Source organism: Rhinolophus hipposideros (genome assembly GCF_964194185.1).
Source record: "Rhinolophus hipposideros genome assembly, chromosome: X".
In the NCBI taxonomy this organism is placed as follows: Eukaryota; Metazoa; Chordata; class Mammalia; order Chiroptera; family Rhinolophidae; genus Rhinolophus; species Rhinolophus hipposideros.
The window spans coordinates 71,545,304-71,569,846 of NC_138046.1; the positions used below are offsets into that span (position 1 = coordinate 71,545,304).

A 24,543-nucleotide genomic window follows, 5' to 3' on the forward strand; every position below is an offset into this window, starting at 1 on the left:
CCCTGCTTGCCCATGGTATCCAGTGGGTCTTGCATGGTATTTTTCTCAACACAGCAAATTTTGAGAGGACAGTATACATACTATTGGTCAACAGGTGGTTCTGCTGCAGTGGATTGAGTGTAGGAGCACCCCCAAGGCCTGGCTGGCCAGCCAGGGCTGCATGAGTAATTCCATGTTGGGGTCCAGGAGCAGCATGAGGAGACTGCATCTTATCCTTATCCCAGGAGGGTTCGCTTCCACCTGAAAAACATTCATATGAACAGTTTGTCATTTTTCCACTTTCTATGAGAAGGCTTTTTTAAAATTCCTTTTTAGGGTTGTAATTATTAATATTACGTTTTAGAAAATTATTATTAAACATAGGTAAGTCATTTTATTATGGCTACAAAAATGTTTAATAGCTTTGGATTTAAGATGCCTCTGGGAAGACTAAACAATTCTCATTAATAATATAGGCTAACTTGCCTTACAGATAGTCTAAACAAATCTGGAATCATAATAAATAGCTTTTGAAAGCACTCCTATGGTGAAGACCATTAACTGACAACTACTGCTTCCCATCCCAACCCTCTAACATGTATGTGCTATATTTTAATGAGGAGCAGTTGCTGTTCACTCAAATAGAGCACACTCATTTGTAAGAGCATAAACATGCAAAAATATGTGTTAACAAGTGTTGGAGAGGCTGTGGAGAAAAAGGAACCCTTATCGACTGTTGGCGGGAATTCAGACTGGTGCAGCCGTTATGGAAGGCAGTGTGGAGGTTCCTCAAAAAAATACGAATAGAATTACCATATGACCCAGCAATCCCTCTCCTGGGTATCAACCCCAAAATTTTGAAAACATTTATACATAAAGACACGTGTGCTCCAATGTTCATTGCAGCTTTGTTTACGGTGGCCAAGACATGGAAACAACCAAAATGTCCTTCAATAGATGAATGGATAAAGAAGTTGTGGTGTATATACACAATGGAATACTATTCAGCAGTAAGAAAAGATGATATAGGAACATTTGTGACAACATGGATGGATCTTGAGAGTATAATGCTAAGCGAAATAAGTCAGACAGAAAAAGCAGAGAACCCTATGATTTCACTGATATGTGGTATATAAACCAAAAACAACAAAAGAACAAGACAAACAAATGTGAAACAATAACTCATAGACACAGACAATAGTTTAGTGGTTACTAGAGTGTAAGGGGGGATGGGGGTGGGAGATGAGGGTAAGGGGGATCCAATATATGGTGATGGAAGGAGAACTGACTCTGGGTGGTGAACACACAATGGGATTTATAGATGATATAATACAGAATTGTACACCTGAAATCTATGTAATTTCACTAACAATTGTCACCCCAATAAATAAAGCAAAAAAATATGTGTTAAGAAACAAAATGATCAGTTATTTTGTTCTCAGATCCCGTAATCAGAAAGCTAATCTCTTCACAGACAGCAAGCTTTTGTACAGAATAAAATGGATAAAATATAAAACTATGGCTCCCAATTTGAAGTTATGCTTCACTTTGATCATCCATGCTAGAAAGTGAAGTGTGCGTAAATGCAGACCATTATATTATTGTAGTGATCTACTGTGGTATAGCTGTTTCATCTGGCACTCAGCATACTGCAGGGACAGAACCACATAGGAAACAACTACATTGTTTCCAGTGCATATTTTAAGGAAAATACTTTAAATAGAGGGGTAAGTGGTTGACATCCAATCACTTCAGTTGCAGACAGTCTAGCTTTAGAAAACCAAATGGTTGTGTGTGCAGCTCCATCTATATGCTTGATGTAGTTCATTCAGGGATCAGTGGTTTAATTCCCATTCCCATGCTGAGATTATGACATTAGCATCTCCACCTGGTTGACTCCATCCCACATGCTGCCTAAAACATTGACCTTGTTTTGTGGAGGGGTTTAGGCCTGGGAATCTTGGGCACTCTGTAAAATATGTACATTTACTTGTTTAAATAAAAGGTAGGAAGAAATCAACATGCTGATATTCCTAACATTCAACATTGTAATTATTTTCACTTCTTTGAGTTCCCTCCTAGGCTTTGTTCACATGGATACTCAATTTTACATTGCAAACACTCTGCCATGTTGTTTTCAGTATCATATTTTCAAAGTATAATGGCTACATAGTAGTTTACTGAGTTAATATATTATAATTTATTAGACATTAGACTTTGAGTTTTTAAATTTGTCACTATTATAAATTACACCATAACAACAATATTCATTTGAATTATTTCCTTAGGATCAGTTAACTCCCTGGAGTGGGATTTCTGAGTCAAAAAGGTAGAATATTTTTATACTTTTGCTTTCAAGTGCCACATTACAAAAGCAGATTTTAGAGCTGAAGAATTTTTAAGGAAATATTTTCAGAGCTAATTGGTATTATCCCTGAGGATTTAAATTATATTTAAGCAAACCGTCTACTAGAATCTCTGAGAGGCTTTTGTTTTTAACCTTTCTACCCATTCATCTACTCCTACTCCATCTCTAGATATCTACCTCCAACTCAGGATTCTTTCAAATTTACTTGTGGCCAAAGTCCATCCCTAATCCAAAATTGGAGGTCTCGACCAGTCTCCAATTAATGAGTTCCAGACAAGGAAACATCATATTCTCCAGCAGCATATGTAAAGGCTAAGGGGTTACCTGGACAAAGAGTTTCCAATCAAATGGGGAAGAAGTAAGCAGCTAATTGTTCAGTTCCTGCTATAAGCAATTCAGTTACCATGCATAGAAGCGCAAAGATTTGTTTGAATTTGATATACTGGCTTAATGGACCAGAAATCTTTCCCTTGATCATGTGGAGGTTTGATGTGTTCATTGAAAACGTGCAACACTCCTACGATTACACATAATCGTTCTCTCTTTTCATCCAAATGTTTGCTGTTGTATAGTCTTTGCCTAAGAGCAGGGAGGTAATTTATGGTTGGTGCATTGACATAAGTTAGCATTCACAAATTTGAAATTCCAATTAAAATCAATAAGGCATTGTTATGCTGCAATGAACAGGAATGGTGGGGGAAGGAAAATATTTTAATAAACGATGAAAGTAACCACATTGCAACACTGAGAATTCTTTATAGCAACATTGGGCCAATAAACATGATTAATATCATAAAATGCAAAAATTTGAAAGATCAATTGTTGAGCAAAAATGGAAACACTCCATCATTTTAGCACTATGTGCCATATATGAAATTAACTCACCATTACAGAACTGTAATTTGTAAAATGATGATCAAAACTTCGACAAAGAAAGATATATTTAGAAGACACTAAATTATATCACTGATATTAATATGGTATTGCAGCATCACAGCATCAACAGCATACAGCAATACTAGAGCTGAGACTATGTCAATACTTATTTTATAAATTGGGAAACAGTTAGTCCACATTCAATATTAAACGGTACATTAGGCATTAGTCTAATGTTTTATACATAATATATTCCAAATACATTAGAATAAAAATGTTTTTTAAAAGACCTCATTAAAGGATTCCAAGGTGTTTATGTCTCTGCTTTGATAAGAGCTTAAGATGAACATTTCCCAGCAACTCTCATCTTTTTAACTACTGTGTTAAAACTGATGGAAGGAGGGTAGTTTCTGGCTATTCCCATCTTCACTGAGTATGAATATAAGAAATTATCTTACACTCTGAAGGCAACTGTATGTGAAGTGAGTGACTGAAGAATGTGGGACATCCTTGATATTTGCATTAGAAGGCATCAAAATTTTGGACACAGTTTTGCCTTTTGATCTAAAATCTTTAGCATTTTTAAATTTATGCAAATTGACTTATGACTCAATTTGGATACTTTTGTAGCCCCAAATTTTGCACTGCCTATTCCCCTTTGCTAATTTGTAATAACATCTGTGGCTCTTGAAGCTAACAAAATATTTTAACCAATCGAATCTAGTGTAAATCTTCTTTTTACTTTTTACCACTATGTAGAGGGCTTAGTTATCCACCTTCTTTTTCCTATCTATGTATCTATGTGTCTGTCTATAGATCTATCTATCTACCTACCTATCTATCTATCTATCTATCTATCTATCTATCTATCTATCTATTATCTATCTGGCTATCTCTAGATGTATTAGTTTGCTAGGACTGCCATAACAAAATGCCATATACTAGAGACTAATGTTTGTGTCCTCCCAAATTCATGTGTTAAATCCTCATCCCCAATGTGATAGTATTTAGAGGTGGGGCCTTTGAGAGTTGATTAGGTCATGAATAGAATAAGTGACTTTAGAAAAGAGATGCAAAGAGCTCCTGAGCCCCCTTTTTCCATATGAGGGCACGGCAAGAATAGTGCTATCTATGATCTAGGAAGGGGGCCCTCACACGACACTGAATCTGCCAGCACCTTGACCTTAGTTTTCCAGCCTCCAGGACTGTAAGAAATAAATTTATGTTTATAAACCACCCAGTCTATGGAATTTTTGTTATAGCAGCCCAAATGGACAAAGACACCACAGAATAGGTAGCTTAAATGACAAAAGTATATTTTCTCACAGTTCTGGAGCCTACAAGTTCAAGATCAAGATGTCAGCAGGTTTGGTTTCTCTTGAGACATCTCCTGCTGGCTTGTAGATAGCCACCTTTTCTCTGTATCCTTATATGGCCTTTCATCTATTTGTGCACATTCCTTGTATCCCTTTGCATGACTAAATTTTTGTCATTTTATAGTGACAGTAGCCAGATTGGATTAGCGTCCACTATTATGACCTCATTTTAAATTAATCACCTCTTTAAATATGTTATATCCAAATATGGTCTGAGATAGTGGGGGTTAGGGCTTTAATATTCGAATTTGGGAAGGGGGGAGAATTCAGCCCATACCACTAGAGTATGCACCTTTTATTTAACAAGATCATACTAGCTTTGTAAGGGAATCCCTTTAGTAAAGAGGAGAAAAACTGGATAGTATTTCAACAAGGCATGTCTAAGACACCAAGTAGGCAGTGTGTTGAGGACAACCTCATCAAAGTGTTCATCTTTCCTTCAAGAAACTTTGTATTAAGTATAAACCTAATTAAAAACAGTTTTAAATAGAGAAATTTAATGCAGAAAGTGTGACCAAGACATGGAAACAACCAATGTGTCCTTCGATAGATGAATGGACAAAGAAGTTGTAGTATATACACACAATGGAGTACTACTCAACCATAAGAAAAGATGAAATACTGCCATTTGTGACAACATGGATGGATCTTGAGAGTATAATACTAAGCAAAATAAATCAGACAGAAAAAGTCAAGAACCATATGACTTTACTCATATGTAAGATATAAAACTGAAAGCAACAAAGGAATAAGGCAAACAAAGAAACAAAAACTCATAGACACAGTGGTTACTGGAGTGTAAGCGGGGAAAGGGGGATAACAGAAAAGGGAAAAGGGGATCAAATATATGGTGATGGAAGAAGAACTGACTCTTGGTGGTAAACACACAATGCATCACATACATGATCTATTATAGAAATATATACTTGAAACTTACATAATTTTACTAACCATGGTCACCCCAATAAATGTAATAAAAAAGTGCACCAAATTCTCAAGAATTGGATAAATGATTTCAGCTTTCCAGTATCAACTACCTATCACTACTTTAGCTCAATATTTACTAAAACTAAAACTATAAAATAAATAGTATAGAGACTGTTACTACATTAATACTAAATTAATTTAATGTTAATTTTTCCAATAAGAAAGCTAGAAAGAACTACTTTTTTCATAAGCCCCCACATAGCAGAAATATATATATTCCTAATTAGAATCAATGTAAAGTAATGAAGTGATGAACTATAGGAAAATATTTGACAATGCATTTGATAAACTTGTTGCCTTAATTAATAACCATTTGCAACTTTATTGTTTTCCTTTTTAAAACCTATTGTAAAATGTTAGGGTTCTCAGAGGATTGCTTATTTTTGTTGCTTTTTCTTTGTGGGGGATGTGGTAGAGGGCAGAGGCTGCTGAATCATGGGGGCTTTACAATATACATAGAATTTCCATTTACTTAAAACAATATTTTTTTAAAAAGGAGCAAGAACATAATTTGAGTAGGAGCCAAGGCAGTATTTCAATTCATCAAAATTTCCCAACCCCCTTTCTTCCAACACATATAATAACATAATGCTTAGTATGGTCAGGTTTGTGAAAAATATGGAAAATATTAGGTGTGTCAAAAAATTCTCATAGGCCTACAAGCGAAAACCTCAAAGTATTTAAAATGGATATAAAATAAATACAACAGTAAGATTCTAAATATAAGTACCAAACATCATAAACTTAACACTCTCTTTTTATCAGATTGCGGGTCTTCACTTTCTTAATGTGCTTTGCTTTTAAGAATAAGTAAACGAAGCTGACAAAACATTCATAGCACAGTGAAGGGTATCAGGATAATTTAGTACTCAGTGTTCATCACCCCCTCCCTTTAGGGGTTAGTAATATTCTATAAATGCATAGGCTATTATTTCTGTGGGTTTGAGTTTCTAAGGTTTAAATTAATCATATATGAGGGTTTCATATTTTAAAAAAGGATCTGTCTTCTGACTCAATTTGGGAGTGCCTTTTGAATTTAAGTGGAATGATAAATATAGTAGGAGTTGCTATTATAAATTGGAAAGCACAAATGTATAGATTACCAATATAGATTAATTATTAATCCAAAAGTATGGGTTTGGGTATAAAATATGTAAACATTTACAACAAGCTGCCTTTACTTTTATTCAGTCTTTTGTAGCTACCATAAAACACGTAACTCAAGATTACTTGAAAATATGGACTTAAATTGATCATGTTTCCAGGAATCTTATGGACATAAGGCACAGAACAAGCAGCCAAATGTGAAGCTGTCGGAGTCCATGTAACATGTGGCCTAAGTCAAACTTGTTTTCTCATTCATAGAGTATTTTGTTTAAAGTCCTGGCACACTGTTTGATGAACCTAAAGAGCATATAGCCTCTTTTGGTAAAAAATGTTGTCATAATTACCAGTAAAGGCTTCCTTTTACTTTAAATAATAATAATATGACATGTGTAGGGAGAGAGAGACAGACAGAGACAGGCAGAGACACAGAGAGACGGACACTAATTCAGGGTTTAGAACATTACTAAGTACCAGTATGTGAATGGAAAACTAGGAATATGTGTACAGAGGTATTGTAATCTGCAAAGCTTGTCATATTATACGTTCAGTTGGTTTTTTTTTATATGCATTCACAAAATAGAACATTCAGCAATTTTCTAGATTGGTCCAGATTGGTAATGCAAAACCTGAACTGTATCTGGAATTTCAACTGATATTTATAGAAAATAGGTAACAAGTATTCATCGGAAAATGTTGAAGATGTCTTTTTTTTAGCAGTTTGTCTTCTCTTTTGCTTTGAAATGTTGCCTACAGAAACAACCACACCCCAGGACCCCCATGTTTCCCCAAAATAAGACCTAACTGGAAAATAAGCCCTAGCATGATTTTTCAGGATGACATCCTCTGAACATAAGCCCTAATGCATCTTTGGGAGCAAAAATTCATATAAGAACCGGTCTTACTTTCGGGGAAACACGGTATGTGGGCTAAGAGTTTCAAGTTTTCTCAGAGGTACAATAGTAGCTCACTGATGGATCTCTAGAGTTGCACTCTCCAGTACAGTAGTCACTTTTCAAATGTGGCTATTTAAATTTTCATATATTAAAATGGGATAAAATGGAAAATTAAACTCCTCAGTTTCATTAGTCACATATAAAGTGCTCAAAACTCACATATGGTTCCAGATTACCATATTGGAAGTGGATATATTGGGCATTTCCTTCATTGCAGAAAGTTAGACAGTGGTTTCTAGAGTATAAGGACTCACCGATTAGTTTGTGGAAACATTTTAAACCAAAGGTATCTATAGCATCTTCACTTAAACAGACCCAATACTAAATTGACCATTATTCAAATAAAGAAATCTTGATTTTATTCTCTAAATCTGGCAGCTGTATCATTAAATTGTTTAAACTTAAATTTTTTTGAGTTCCTAATATGCATCAGGTGCTATTCTCAGGTACTCAGAATACAGGTAACAGGCAGAGTCCTTGCCCTCAAAGACATTTGTCTAACAAGCCTCACTGCCATCTCTCTACTTTTTTTATCCTTCCTAAAGTGACTAAGTTCCTGGAATTGATTTGGCATTGGTTTGATTCCTATTGCCACTGACACTGCCTTCATTTATACCCTTATTCTTCTCTCATTTGTACTATCTCAAGAGCCTCTCTACTGACTTTCCTATTTCTAGGCTCTTCTCCTCCAAATGACCCTTGTCACTGCTGCCAAAATAAGCTATCAAAAACAAAACTAAAGGGGGATTACCAGAAAAGAAAATTGGAAAAGTGGAGGGAAAAACTGAGCACAGCAGTATCCAGACAGCAAGAAAAGAATACCTCGGATCCATGATCACAAAGTTACATACGTCAAACACTAGTAGAGAAGAGTCAGTATGGACCAGCACATTCTACAACTATCCTATCAATGTACCAGCACCACTTTAATTAGGAATAAAAAACACACAAAAAAACAGCTCTACACATTTATCATCATCATCATCGTAATCTTAAAGAATACGGAGTCAAGCCCAAAAGTTTTAAATATTAATTGTGCATAAGTTTACATCTGGATTTAATGGGAAACTATTGCTTAATAGTATACTTAATAATTAAAAATTAAGAATTCACCACAGGCTTACCCAAGTAAATTACAACTGACTCATGTGTCATTCTAAGAATTAGGCTGACATGTTTCACTAAGTAAACATAAAACTCAAAGTCCCAGAACGTTTGTTTCTAAATGAAAATACTACAAGATCTACATATTCCCAGTGAGCCACTTTAAAGCACAGTGGCTAAAACCTGAACACTGTATTGTTGAGATTCAAAGATTAGTTCAGCTATACAGGAAATTAAATCACATGTAATGAAGGCACAGTACAATCCTATATGACCTGCTGAGTGTGATGACAGGGATGAGAAAACTCTTGCAAATTATTCATTTTGCATAACTTGAAAAAGACTCTGATTAAAAGGAATTTTGCTGTAGACATTGGAAGAAAATCAGGTTTTGTCTGCTATTATTTTGCAACTTAAAGTATAAACTTAGCTTAATCACTCTCCTGTGAACGCCACGTATTTTACAATTGCCCTTGTTTTATCCTGGCATAATTTTGTGTTTCCTGGAGCCAAATAAAAGAAATCCTTCAATTTCATATAAACTATACACTGTGGCTAGTGCAGAACATTTTGCATGTGACAAGATAGTTTTTGAAGTTTGGATTCATTTCTTTCTTGTGTAACTACTACTAGTTGAAAGATTCTCAGAAACTATTACAAGTTCAAGCCATTCACAGTACTTTCTTTTCTGAATTTGAGTTCTTTCTGTCACACTTAATAGCAGGCGGTCTGTCTAAATGACAACCATATTATCAAGTAACTTTGCAATAAATAATAATCACATAATACCAAAATCTATCTTTCCCCTTTTTGTTTCATATCTCTGAAATATTGAACATCAACTGCTGAGAATAAATGCTAAGGATTTATTTTAAAGAGAAGGGTCCTATAATTCATAAGCTGAACATATGCTCTTGTGAAATATACCTTAAATTGTTAGGTCCCTAAAGAGAAGTATGCATGCCCCTGAAAACACAAAACATGATCTATAAAGGTAAAGCAAGATATTAAAGTTTCAATTTTCATTTTTTACTTTTAATTAAAAAGTAAGTACATTATGTTTCACTAATATTTAAGATATGGATCATCACTGATACCCTCAACAGTCAAAACCTAGACGTATCTCAAAGGACAAGTGGGATTTCACAGCAGAGCAAGTGGCTGGCCATTGGTTACTCCAGTCTGTCAAGTACTCTTATACCATTGTGATGTGATCTATGTACACCCAAATGAGTGGATTAATGTTATTTATATTTAATTAAACTGCCATTTATTGGATGGACAACAGAACTCAACCACAGACTGAAGATAACGTAAATTCAGGAGAACAATAAAATAGCAGATCTTCAACTTGTCTTCCTTCTTATAGGGAACTCTTTGTCACCTTCATTAAGAGGTGAAAATCTTGTCAACAGCATTAGATTGGAAACATTAATCACATTACTCTCATTGACATTAATAATATATTTCTAAAAGCTTTTATATCATTAACAAACCCATTAGTTAAAATCTTGTTTTTCAATCCTAGTCTCACCATTTAATTTCTTTCTTGTGTACATACTTTAGTACATGTATATAGATAATAATAAAACTTATCCATGCTAAGAGATCATGCTCATTATTTACTTGATGGAGTGCATGAACAAAATATTTCAGACAAATGCCTTAAAAATTTTTTTAGAAGATGTCATCAAAATGGAGGAGTGAGGTGAGCCTCTGTAAAGCTCCCCTGGAATTTACATCTAAACAAACAACAATAACTCCACAAAGGACTCCCTGCACAGCAGACAGGCAAGACAAAGAGGCCCACTACTGAATTCACCTAAAGATGGGCGAATCACACAAGAGGGAAGGAGGGAAGGGAGAAGTGCGGAGTCGGAGCCGAATGGGCGCAGGACTCAGACCTAGCTCAGTGCTCCGAGCTCGCTGCATCCCGGAACTACCACAGCTGCGGGAGAGGGAAGGACTCGTACTGCTAGGGCTCCGCTTAGGGCCCACAGGGCTGAGGGGGCAGCATATAACACGGCTGAACCCACCGCTCACGGCAGAGACCTCAGAGAAAAGACTGAGGGAAGAAGGCTGAAAACGGTGGTTTAAGCCCTCACTGCTCAGCAGAGAATGGAAGCCTTAGGCACTGAGACTAGCTGCACCCTCTCTACCCTCCCTGAGCTCGCCCAGCTCCCACCTGCAAGGTGCTAGAAGCTGAACAGTAGCAGTGTCAGATCAAAAGAAAAGAATAGTGGCTGTTCTGAAAACTGTGGACCAAAGACAAAGATTCGCAGCCAAAGTACTTCCGGCAAAGGGGAGGGAGCTGTGGAAGCAGGACCAGCAGTGATGGTGGTTGCCGCCATTGCTCTGGGCCAACTCTCACAACTCACCCAGTCCCTGGCCCCACTTACCTGGGAGGATCCCTGCAGGAGTAAACAGAACTACTAAAACATACTGGCTTTGAATCTGGTGCAGGAAGAGCTTTGGAACTTCAAAAGCTCTCTGCATACCCACTTGGACATGCGCCCTGTAACCCAGGCGAACTATTAACAGAGGAGAAGCCCATCTACCAGGAATCCCCCCAGTGTGAGAAGCTGGAATAGTGCAGAGAAAACATAGCACTACCTTATGAGAGAGAGAAAAAAAAGCGGGAGTCAGGAAGAAAATAAAACATTCCACCAACAAGTACTGGAAAATTAAAGAAAGACCTCTTCCTATCAACTTATTGCAAAAGCCACTCCTGTAGATGTCTAGGAAGACAAATAATAAATCAGTAATTGCCATGAATATCCAAGGCAACAAGACAGCTCAGAAAGAAAGTGAAAAGTCTCCAGAAAAGAAACTTAAAGATATGGAAATATGTGACTTAAATGACAGAGAATTCAGTATTGCAGTTCTGAAAAAACTCAACGAGATGCAAGAAAACACAGAAAGGCAGTTTAATGAACTCAAAAACACAATCAAAACACAACATGAGCATTTTACGAAAGAGATCGAAATTTTAAAAAAGAACCAAAAAGAATTTCTGCAGATCAAGAACTCAATAGAATAAATTAAATGAAATAACCAGCTTAGGTAGTAGAGTTGACGAGACAGAGGAAACAATTAATGACATCGAAGATAGAAACCTAGAAATTACACACTGGAAGAAGAAAGAGACTTGAGACTTAAAAGAATGCAGCCATAAAGAAGAAAGAAATCTTACCATTTGCAACAACATGAATGGATCTAGAGAACAGTATGTTAAGTGAAATAAGTCAGAAAGAGAAAGACAAGTACCATATGGTCTCTCTTATATGCGGAATCTAAAGAAAAGAATAAGTGAATGAACTAATCAGAAACAGTTTTGTTGACAAAAAGGAAAAACTGAGAGTTGTTAGATGGGCGGGGAGGTGGGGACAAGGGGGAAGGTCAAGGGTTTAGGAAACAGTTGGTAACCAAAAGACGACCTCAGGGTTTTTGAAAATTAATTTGGGGAATGCAATCAATAATGTTGTAAAGATTTTGTAGGGTATCCAATGGACACGTGTCCCATTTGGGAGACCACCTCAGGGATACTGTAGATGCCTGATCATGGCACTGTACACCAGAAGCTAAATAATGAATGCCAACTATAATTTCATATATATAATGTGATGGCTCGGTGCGTGGTTGGAGGGATAGTGGATGGGGGCAGGGAGGTCCACAGTGTGAGGAATATAAATGATAAACGTCTAAGTATTACTTTGTCTTGTACACTTGAAACTAACAAAAAAAAAAGAAATGAAAGATCTCTACAAGTACTTTCTGACTCCATCAGAAAGAGGAATAAAACTATAATGGGCATACCAGAAGGAGAAGAAAGAGAGATGGGAACAGAGAATATATTCAAACAAATAGTTAATGAGAACTTCCCAAACTTGTGGACAGAACTGGATCCTCAAATCCAAGGAGAAAATACAATACCTAATAACCTCAACCCAAACAAGCCTTCTCTGAGGCACATTGTATTGAAGCAGTCTAAAATCAACAAGAAAGAAAGAATCCTCAGGGCAGACAGGGAAAAGAACACTGTAGCCTATAAAGGAAAGCCCATTAGATTATCATCAGATTTCTCAGCAGAATCTCTACATGCTGGGAGGGAATGGAACCAAATATTCAAACTATTGAAAGAGAAATTATGAGCCAAGAATACTATACCCAGCAAAGATACCTTCAAATAAGAAAGAGGAATAAAGACTTTTCCAGACATACAGAGGCTGAGGGATCCGACCTCCACTACAAGAAATACTAAAGGAGGCTATTCGACCACCATCAACAAGGACAATTTGTGGCAAACAAAACACAAAAGGGAGAGTAAAGGCCTGAACCGGAATATGGGAATGGAGAAAGCATGCTGAAGAAAATGGAATACTCTATATATCAAACTTTCTTTTACATAAACTTAAGGGTCACCACTCAAAAAGAAAAATACAGAACTGAAATACATATTGTAATAAAAGAAGAAAAAGAGGGAAACATCATAGAATACCACCACACAGAAATAATAGACAACAACAAAAAGGCAAAGAAACAACAGAGACACAGCCTCACAAGAAAACTAAAGATAGAATGACAGGAAATCCTCACATATCAATAATCACCCTAAATGTAAATGGACTGAACTCACCAATAAAAAGCACAGAGTAGCAGATTGGATCAAAAAACTGAACCCAACCATATGATGTCTCCAAGAGACACATCTCAGCTACAAAAACAAGCATAGACTCAAAATGAAAGAGTGGAAATTGACAAGCCAAGCAAATGGTACCCAGAGAAACACACGTGTATCCATAATGCTATCAGATGAAACAGACTTCAGGGAGAAAAAGGTAAGAGACAAAAATGTAAATTTCATAATGGTAAAAAGGACTATACAACAAGAAGATATAACAGTCATCAATATTTATGCCCCCAATCAGGGAGCACCGAAACATACCAAGCAACTACTAACAGAAGTAAAAGGAGAAATTGACCAAAACACAATTATACTAGGGGACTTAAACACATCATTGACAGCTATGGATAGATTATCCAAACAGAAAACAAATAACAAAATAGCAGCCCTGAATGACACATTAGATGAAATGGACATAATTGACATATATAGAGCACTTCATCCTAAAACATCAGACTATACATTTCTAGTGTACATGGAACATTCTTAAAGATAGACCATATATTGGGACATAAAATCAGCCTCAGCAAATTTAAGAAGATTAAAATTATACCAAGCATATTCTCTGATCACAAGGCTTTGAAATTGGATATCAACTGCAAAAATAAGCACCAAAAAACACAAGTACATGGAGACTAAACAACATACTTTGAAAGAACGACTGGGTCAAAGAAGAAATTAGAGGAGAGATCAAAAGATACATAGAAATAAATGACAATGAAAATACATCCTACCAAAATTTTTGGGATACAGTGCAAGCAGTTTTAAGAGGGAAATTTATATCATTACAGGCCTAACTCAAGAAACAAGAAAAATCCCAAATAAATAACCTCATGTTACAACTTAAAGAACCAGAAAAAGAAGAACAAGTGAGACCCAAGGTCAGCAGAAGAAAGGAAATAACAAAAATCAGAGCAGAACTAAATGAAATAGAGAACAAAAACACAATTTAAAAAATTAATGTGACAAAGAGCTGGTTCTTTGAAAAGATGAACAAAATTGAGAAACCCTTGACTAGACTCACTAAGATGAAAAGAGAGAAGACACTAATTAACAAAATCAGAAATGAAAAAGGGAAAGTTATCACGGACACCACAGAAATACAAATGATAATCCCAGAATACTACGAAGGACTATATGCCATCAAATTCAATAACCTAGAAGAAATAGACAAGTTCTTAGAAACATATAGCCTTGAACATGAACCAGGAAGAACTGGAAAATCTAAACAAACCTAACACCAGTAACGAAATTGAATCAGTCATCCAAAACCTTCCCAAAAGCAAAAGTCAGGAACCAGATGGCTTCACTAGTGAATTATACCAAACCTTCAAAAAGGATCTAATTTTGCTCAAACTCTTCCAAAAAATTGAATATGAGACATTACTCCCTAAGTCATTTTATGAGGCCAACATTACCCTGATACGAAAACCTGGTAAGGACAACAACAACTAAAAAACCCACAAAATTAAGGACCAATATCTTTGATGAATACAGATGGAAAAATACTAAACAAAATTCTAGCAAATCGAACACAACAATGCATTAAAAAGATTATTCATCACGACCAAGTGGGGTTCATCCCTGGGACACAAGGATTGTTCAACATCCGCAAATCCATCAATGTGACACATCACATAAACAAAATAAAGGACAAAAATCATATGATTATATCAATTGGTGCAGAGGAAGCATTTGACAGGATACAACATCCATATATGATTAAAACACTTAATAAAATAGGTATAGAAGGAAAATACCTTAACATGATAAAGGCCATATATGACAAGCCCTCAGCTAATCTCATAATTAATGGTGAAAAACTGAAGCCCTTTGCTATACGTTCAGGAACAAGACAGGGCTGTCCCCTATCACCTCTGCTTTTCAACATAGTGTTGGAAGTCCTTGCCAGAGCCATCAGGCAAGAGAAATAAAAGGCATCAAATGGGAATGAAGAAGTTAAAATATCACTCTTTGCAAATGACATGATGCTACATATAGAAAACCCTAAAGACTCAACCAAAAAGCTATTAGAAACAATCAATGAATACAGTAAAGTTGCTGGCTATAAAATCAACGTACAAAAGTCCATTGCATTCCTATATACTAACAATAAAACCTCAGATAAAGAAATACAAAAAACAATTCCCTTTGCAATTGCAGCAAAAAGAATAAAGTACCTAGGAATAAACTGAACTAAGGATGTGAAGGACCTATATGCTGAAAAATATAAGACATTTATGAAAGAAATTGAAGAAGACACAAAGAAATGGAAAGACATTCTGTGCTCATGGATTGGAAGAATCAACATAGTTAAAATGGCCATATTACCCAAAGCAATATACAGATTTAATGCAATCCCCATCAAAATCCCAATGGCATTTTCTAAAGAAATAGAACAAAAAAATCATCAGATTTGTTTGGAACCACAAAAGACTCCGAATAGCCAAAGCAATCTTAAGAAAAAAGAACAATACTGGAGGTATCACACTGCCTGACTTTAGCTTGTACGACAGAGCTACAATAATCAAAGCAGGATTATATTGGCAGAGAAACAGACACATAGACCAATGGAATAGAATTGAGAACCCAGAAATAAAACCACATAAATATGGACCGATAATTTTTGACAAAAAAGGTAAAATCATACAATGGAGGAAAGACAGCCTCTTCAATAAATGGTGCTGGGAGAATTGGATAGCCATGTTCAAAGAATGAAACTGGACTGCTATCTGTCACCATGTACCAAAATTAATTCAAAATGGATCAAAGACTTAAGCATAAGACCTGACAAAATAAACTGCATAGAAGAAAACATAGGTACTTAACTTATGTACCTTGGGTTCAAAGAGCATTTTATTAATTTGACTCCAAAGGCAAGGGAAGTAAAAGCAAATAAAATAAAATAAAATAAACAAATGGGACTATATGAAACTTAAAAGCTCTGCACAGCAAAAGAAACCATCGACATAATAAATCAGCAAACCATTGAATGGGGATGATTTTTGCAAACAGTTCCTCCGATAAGGGTCTCATATCCAAAATATACAAGGAACTCACGAAACTCAACAACAAGAAAACAGACAACCCAATTGAAAAATGAGCAGAGGTCCTGAAGAGACATTTCTCCAAAGAGGACATAAAAATGGCAAATAGACATATGAAAAAATGCTCAACATCACTAATCATCAGAGAAATGCAAATAAAAACCACAATGAGATATCACCTCACTCCAGTCAGAATGGCTGTCATCAACAAGACAAATAGTAACAAGTGTTGGAGAGGCTGTGGAGAAAAAGGAACCCTCATACACCGTTGGTGGGAATGCAGACTGGTGCAGCTGTTATGGAAGGCAGTGTGGCGGTTCTTCAAAAAATTATGATAGAATTACCATATGACCCAGCAATCTCTCTCCTGGGTATCCACCCAGAAAATCTGAAAACATTTATGCATAAAGACACGTGTGCTCCAATGTTCACTGCAGCTTTGTTTACGGTGGCCAAGACATGGAAACAACCAAAATGTCCTTCGATAGATGAATGGATAAAGAAGTTGTGGTTTATATACACAATGGAATACTATTCGGCGTTAAGAAAAGATGATATAGGAACATTTGTGACAACATGGATGGATATTGAGAGTATGATGCTTAGCAAAATAAGTCAACAGAAAAAGCATAGAACCCTATGATTTCACTGATATGTGGTATATAAACCAAAAACAACCAAAGAACAAGACAAACAAATGAGAAAGAAAAACTCATAGACACAGACAATAATTTAGTGGTTACCAGAGGGTAAGGGGGTGGGGGGTGGGTGATGAGGGTAAGGGGGATCAAATATATGGTGATGGAAGGAGAACTGACTCTGGGTTGTGAACACACAATGGGCTTTATAGATGATGTAATACAGAATTGTACACCTGAAATCTATGTAATTTTACTAACAATTGTCACCCCAATACATTTAAAAAAGAAAATTTTAAAAGGAGTGCAAATTTCTGTCTCACAATCAATGAGACATTTTCTCAAAAGATTAGATTCACAATGTTAAATTTTTACAATCCTTACTTTTCAATTTCTCACATACTTGATTTATGGTCTACAAACCTATCATTTACATAATTTAAGTACTGCTTCTGTTACACTGTTAATTTAAAGAAATAAGCCAAATATTTTTTCTCATTAATTTTTTTATTAGTTTCAGGTTTAAAAAACAATGAAATAGTTAGACATTTACACCTCTTACCAAAGCCAAGGGCAAGACATGGAAAGGGCATAATAATTCATCTTTTCTGTGTTTTACCTCCTCCTCAATATTGATATATATAATTACAGGTATACATATGACTAATATGTACAGTACATATATATCAATATAATCCCTAGAAGTATTAATACTTACCTGCCACAGTAATCTTTATAAGTATCAAAAAATGATTGGGGGAACTTTAAAGTGGTCTTTTGACAACAGAATTCATTTTTCCCAGAAAATTAAAATGGAGCCATTATGATCTTTTGTAATAAATCAGGAGAGTTAATTATGACTCGTATAGCCACTTTTCTTGTTGGGGTTTCAGGTGTCTATTTGTGTGCTTCGGAGTGGTGAGGTTAGAGTGATCTTACTTGACTGGCAGCTGTCAACTGGTAAATTCTTCTGAAAAACAGTGGCAGATCCAGACAGATGTAAAATAGAGAAGGAAAGACTATATCCTCCCAAAATTAGAATAGCATAGTAGAAATGGGATCAGACAGACCTAGGGCCAAGATTCATCTTGGCTCCTCCAACTAATATTAATAGCTGTATGTTTTGGAAAAGATACTAAAGCTCTTTGTGCCCCAGTCTCCTGATATCTATCAATGGAGATAATAATATCTACCTACTCTATGATTCCTGTAAGGAGTAAATAGGAAAAAAACATGTAAAACATTTAGCACAATAGCTGGATATGTTTAGCATTAAATATCACATATTTTAGAATATTAAAGACAAAGTAAAATGTTTTAGCTGTTGACATCAGACGTCTTTAGAATATGTTTTCTTTTTTAATAACATCACCACTATGATGAAGACCACTAGTGACTCTGAGAATTAAACAATCCACAAAGCAAAAATCCATTATTTTTGCAGGTAGTACATTTATTTGCATGGCCATAGCATTCTAACATATTATCCCTAAAATGAACTATATAATCAGGTATGTTAAAGCACCGAAACGCAAGAACTCACAATATGACTTTACTGGGCTACTTCCAACAACATATCAAGTGGTTCAGCAGATATAATTACTGTCAAGCCTTGCCAAGGATTTGAAATGTGCCCATTAATTCAGCAATTCCCAATCTGTCCATCAGTCAGTCATACTTTAAAAATATGCCTGTCACCATGTAAGTGAAGGAATCTATTCTATTGATAATTACACTATAAAATCCCTTTGAATATTTAAATATATACTCCAAACTTTTTCTTAAGAAACATCATATTAGCTAAATAAAACTTTGCCTCAAAAGCAGATGCAAAAAAAAGATACAGAAAATAGCGGGTATGTCAGAAAGTACACACACACACACACACACAACAACAACAACAACAAGAACAACAACTGAGTGTATTTAGGAGGGTGAGTGAGATATAAACAACTATGTATAGCCTTGTCCCTTTTTGGGAAAGCAGAGGCAAAGGGTTCTTTTTTTTTCTCTCTCTCTGTGCAGAGGAAATGGAGTTTGGCTGGCAGGCAGTGGGTAATAGTCCAAGTGTTTCTTGAAAGAACAGCTATAAGAAAGAGCGACATATTTACTAAGATTAAATAAGCACTGAAATGAAAGGAATGCTGGTAGAAAGAATGGTTCATAACTTTTTTGAAACGTTCTCATTCGTCACTCTAAAATGAAGGCAAAATATAAGAGAGGCGAGGAAAGACACAGGCAGACAAAATGAAGTGCAAGATACAGAAAAAAGGAGAATTTCAGCAGGAAAGAAATAATCGTTTTACTCAAAGACAAAATCTACACTAGAGAAAAACGTTTACACTTTTAAGGCTTCTAGCTAAAGACTCAAATTCATAGAAACTATAAAACTGCAAAATATAATAAATTGAATATAAGCACAAATATAAGATAACAATATAAAGGAAAGGTACATATACTTTTTTAAGTTGATGCATTTGAGTGAATATACCAAAGTCTATTTTAAATGGATAAAAGGAGTGTAAAGGAACACAGCTTTTTAAAAATGAATGGGAAAAAAAAGGGGGAAGTAGGAAATGGAGTACGGGAAAGGAAGTGAATAATTATACAATCAAAGTAACAATAGCGCTACATAAAAATTATAAATTTAACAAGAAACACTAAGTCTGGGTTCTTAGTGCTAGGGATGTATGGGATGAATTTTTCCCTTCTATTAAGAGAGAAATTGTGAGTTACTATTTATTGTATCAGAGGTTCATAAATGGGTTCATCACTATGTGAGTGATTAAAATACAATTAGCAGTTATGGGCCACTACTTAGAAAAAAATTACAATATATAACTGTACTATCTATGGGAATCACATTTATTGAACGCTAACAATGTGCCAGAAAAATGTTCAAAGCACACTGAGCGCATGATATGTGCCAGAAACTATTCATCTAGCTCTCATAACAACCCTATATGGTAGGTACTACAATCAGTCACGTTTCAGAGACAAAACTGGGGCAAAAAACGATTAAGTCATTTGCCCAAGCTCATTCAACCATTAAGGAATTAAACCAAAACAGGCTCCAAAATGTACACAATAAACCACTATCATCAACTGTTGCTTATACAAGGCATATTGATGTACTTTTAGCTGAAGCTTTTATTGTGAATGTGCACACAGTTTTGTCACTGAGGAACAAAATGAGACACTTCGTGAAAAGAAGTGAGAAAGTGGTAGTTTCAAAGATCGGCTGTATGCGATGTCAGAGGGGTAAGATTTGGGGAGGGGGTTATCATTCTGTGAGGGGTATAAATGATAAATGTCTACCTATACAGTGTTTTGTACACATGAAACTAATAAAAATGTATATGTGTAATTTGAGTGTTATATCTTAAATACACTCTAGTTCATGTTTTACAAAAGTCATGTATGTACTTCTTTCCCTAACTTTGCATACTTTTCTTATTTCATATATTTGCATTTTTGTGAAAAATTTAAATCTCTTATTTTTAAGATCCTCCAAAATGACATAAATTATATTTATTTTATTGTTCTGTAATGAAGAAGAGTAACATTCTGAGATCACAGGAAAGTATTGATTCAAATAACAGCAACACTGTGTACCAATTTAAACATTTATTAAATTCTAACTAAATTAAAAACAAATAAACAACAATAAAAAAAAAGAAAAAACAGGCTTACTAGGCCAAGAGCTATAGTGACCAGACCAGTGAGTCACGAAGTGGAAAGGCCTTCAAAGAAAACTTCTCAACTGCAATTAGGCAGGAAAGTCACTTTTGTATTCAGGTCCTTCTTTTAAATGCAAGTCTTTAAAAAATATAAACCACATAAGCTAACTCTGGATAGTTTTCTCTGCTGTTTGAAAATGAGGGTGAGGCTGCAAAGCAAAAAAAGGAAAAAGGACAAGTTGATGTCTGAAGAGAAAAAAAAGAGTGGAAAAATGACACATCTTGGAAGTCAATCACTGAAAAGAAGACAGAATATATAAGGCCTAATGCCACAACTGAAAACAATTATTCAAGTGGGAAAGGCAGCATTATTGCATCCAATATGACTGTCAACACTTGTTTAATTTTCAGAGAAACGTGGTAAAAACTATGGACTTAAAGCAATAAAAACATACCTAATTCAAAATATAAGGAAAATGCTATAAGACAACGATATAGATAGATAGATAGATAGATAGATAGATAGATAGATAGATGATAGATAGAGATAGATAGATAGATATGTATATCTATATCTATATATCCTCAATTCCCAACCTCTATTTAACCAGCTTGAACAAATTTTCAAGTAGTGCATTAGACAGTCATCAGAAATAAGACTGTTTTCATGATGAAAAATGGGAACACATCCTTTTTGCAGCTGCACTTTTTTCTGTGTTTAATCTTTTTTAATTTTTTATTATTTTCAGGTGTACAAAGCAATGTACTAGACATTTAAACCCCTCATAAATTGATAACCCACCCCCAAGCTTCTACCCCTCTGACATCTTATATAGATGTTACAATACCATCGACTATCTTCCCTATGTTGTACTCCACATCCCGTGACTATGTATACCTATATGTTTAGTTATAGTTGACATTCAATATTATTCAACTTCAGCTTCAGGTGTATAGCACATTGGCCAGGCACCTACACAGTCTATGACGTGATGCCCCTGATAAGTCCAGTGCTCACCTGGCACCTTCATGATCTTTACAACATTGTTGATTATACTCCCCATACTGTATTAACTACCAATTTGTATTTCTTAATGCTTTCACCTTTTCCACCCTGGCCCTAATCCTTTTCCCATTTAGAATTGAAGGACGGATAAGGAGCTTCCCAGACAAGAAAAAGCTGAAGGAGTTAATTACCACCAAACCAGCATTATAAGGAATCTTAGAGGGACTTATTGAAGATAGGAGGGGGGTTAAGGATAGGTGAACAGGGAAGGGATTAAGAAGTACAAATTGGTTGCTCTACAGTAGTCATGGGGAGGTAGGGTATACCATAAGGAATATACTCAAAAATATTGCATTTTTAATATTATATGCTTACTATATCATAAAGAAATAAATTCAAGAAAATCAAATCAAGCATGACAGAATGGAGTCAGACATGTATACAGATTTGGGAATGAAACACATCTTCTCAACTCTATATGAACTGAGTCCTAGATAAAGAAAATGTCTTGTTTTAAAACTGAGGACAAAAGAGTCATTATGGACTAAATAATTAGAATAAATTTACTAGTTGAAAAATCCACTAACATTTTTTAAACAAAATAATTTTAAGTTTAGGTGAGATATGCACTAAATTTTCAAGTGATCAAGAACTTCCAGAACTGCTTCAGAAAGTCAAGAACAATGGGATAAGTGTGTTCAAAGCGAGGGGAATATTTTGAAGGGAACTAGTGGCAACGTGTCTTTTACTGTAATACATTTTTATTTAAACATTCACCATATATTTTGACCACAACTTATACACATACATGCATATGTAACAGACAGATGTTTCAAAAATAGAATTCTGTGTACTATACTAGATAGAATGGTTAGATAATCCTTAGTTATCTTTAACAAGTTTTAGTTTCTCAGGAGTAGTGCAAAAGTCTTAGAATCTTTCAGTTATGGTCAGTATTCATTTTCAAAATTCATGAAGAGTTGGAGGATCGAAATTGACCTTAAAATAAAAAACAATTTAATATGCTTGGGATTTTAAAAAATTGAAATTTAACCATCATTAAATTCTTTGAACTGGCTCTTCATGGTATGTGTGGTATGCTCAGAAAAAAGGGAGTAGAATTTAAACAAATGAATCTATTTTGCCTAAATATATATTTGTAATGGTGTGATTTACTAATGGACTAGATATTCTTTCACATAAAGACCTAATTCAGTTGCAAAATATATTTAGTATGAGATTCTCTACTTATTGTCCACAGGCTACTAAATCCCAACGCATAACCACCATTAAGCTCAGACTCATTCTTGTAAGAATGAAAGGTTCAAATATGCACAGTGGACGACACAGGCTCAGCTTATTAGGGCTGGCATTACAGCAAAGGTAGCAACGACTTATAGCCAAAGAATGTCTGGTGCTATTGGACCATTTACAGACTTTTGTTTCAAGATTGAAATTTGACATGATGAATACATTCAGAAAAAAACATCAACTATATCTGGCACTAAAACCAAAGTCTGTATTTTAAATTTTAAAGGTAACTTTTTGAAGTTTTATAAAATAATGGTAGCTGCAAAATTATTGACATTACACAACTATAGGTATCTTAAAACTTTCAATCTGTTTAATTTTTTTTGGCATTAACTTGTGAACAGCAGTAATACCTATTTTTCCCAGGTTGTACAACAGAAAACAGCAGATTTGAACTCTAAATAAAAAGTGGGATGACCCGTTGATAGATCTGTGTGGAAACAATTCATCCTTATGCATTCACACAAATTTCCTACACTCTCCCAACCTAACACTGCACAATACAAAGTGGTCTTGGAAATTGGGTTTCAAATTAAGGACCTCAAAATCAAGTTTAGAAAAGAGACTGGACATTATTTCCGATGCTCAATGAGCAACTCAGTTAATACACGTTTACTTCATTAAGTCTAGATAGTTCACACATGTTTTATTAAAGTAAGTATGCAAAATTTAAATTACTGTAGAAACTGAAATGAGAAAGAACATTCCTGGGACGTAACTTACATAAGACTCTATAATAGATGGATGATGATCTAAGATACAGTTGCTCAGGAGTAGGAGGAAGCGAAAAGGACATGGATATCTGGATTCTGGGATAACAAGTGATCAGGCAGCTCCACAGTTTTGTCCACTTATCCCTTTTCTATCACTGTCCAAAGGGATCAAATTTGTGGTCATTCAATGGAATTCAGCATCTAGTATGCAGATGAGAAACACAAAAGAGACACCCACTCCTTACAGAGGGCTCTATTACAGAAAAGGTCAAAATAAATCCACTAGCTCTTGTAAAAATATCTTGACCTGATAATAAAATAAACTAAGGTGGCCTATTTTATTATTTTATGTTTCATTCCAGAGGTCACTCTTATTTATTTAATCCATCCATTATATCTATGCAGTAATGTCTATAGATCATACGCTTCTGAAAATTAAATTCATAAAATGTGCTTGCTATGTAATTATTGCTGCAAATCAATAAGGTTATTGATCAAATGAAAAGAAATTATTTAGACTTCTCTTACTGATATTTTGTAAATAATACAAAAAATGGATTATTATTATTACTTCTACCAAGTAAAAATTGTAAATGTTTCCAAACACTGTTTTGTCCCTAATGTTTTCTTTATGAAGTTCAGTTTGTTTTCCAATTGTGAAGCATATTTTCAGTTTGGCAATAGATAACAATAAATATTGCACAGTCTGGTATT

General features: G+C 35.0%; 1 protein-coding gene across 3 annotated transcripts in view; it reads right to left on the reverse strand.

Annotated features, from left to right (window-relative positions):
• Window positions 1-24,543, reverse strand: part of DACH2 (dachshund family transcription factor 2) — a 788,103-nt gene that overhangs the window by 188,936 nt on the left and 574,624 nt on the right. For all 3 annotated transcript variants that reach the window (XM_081043327.1, XM_081043326.1, XM_081043325.1), the window contains exon 5: window positions 82-240. In XM_081043327.1, the coding sequence (XP_080899453.1) occupies window positions 82-240 (159 nt within the window). The remainder of the gene's footprint in view (window positions 1-81; window positions 241-24,543) is intronic.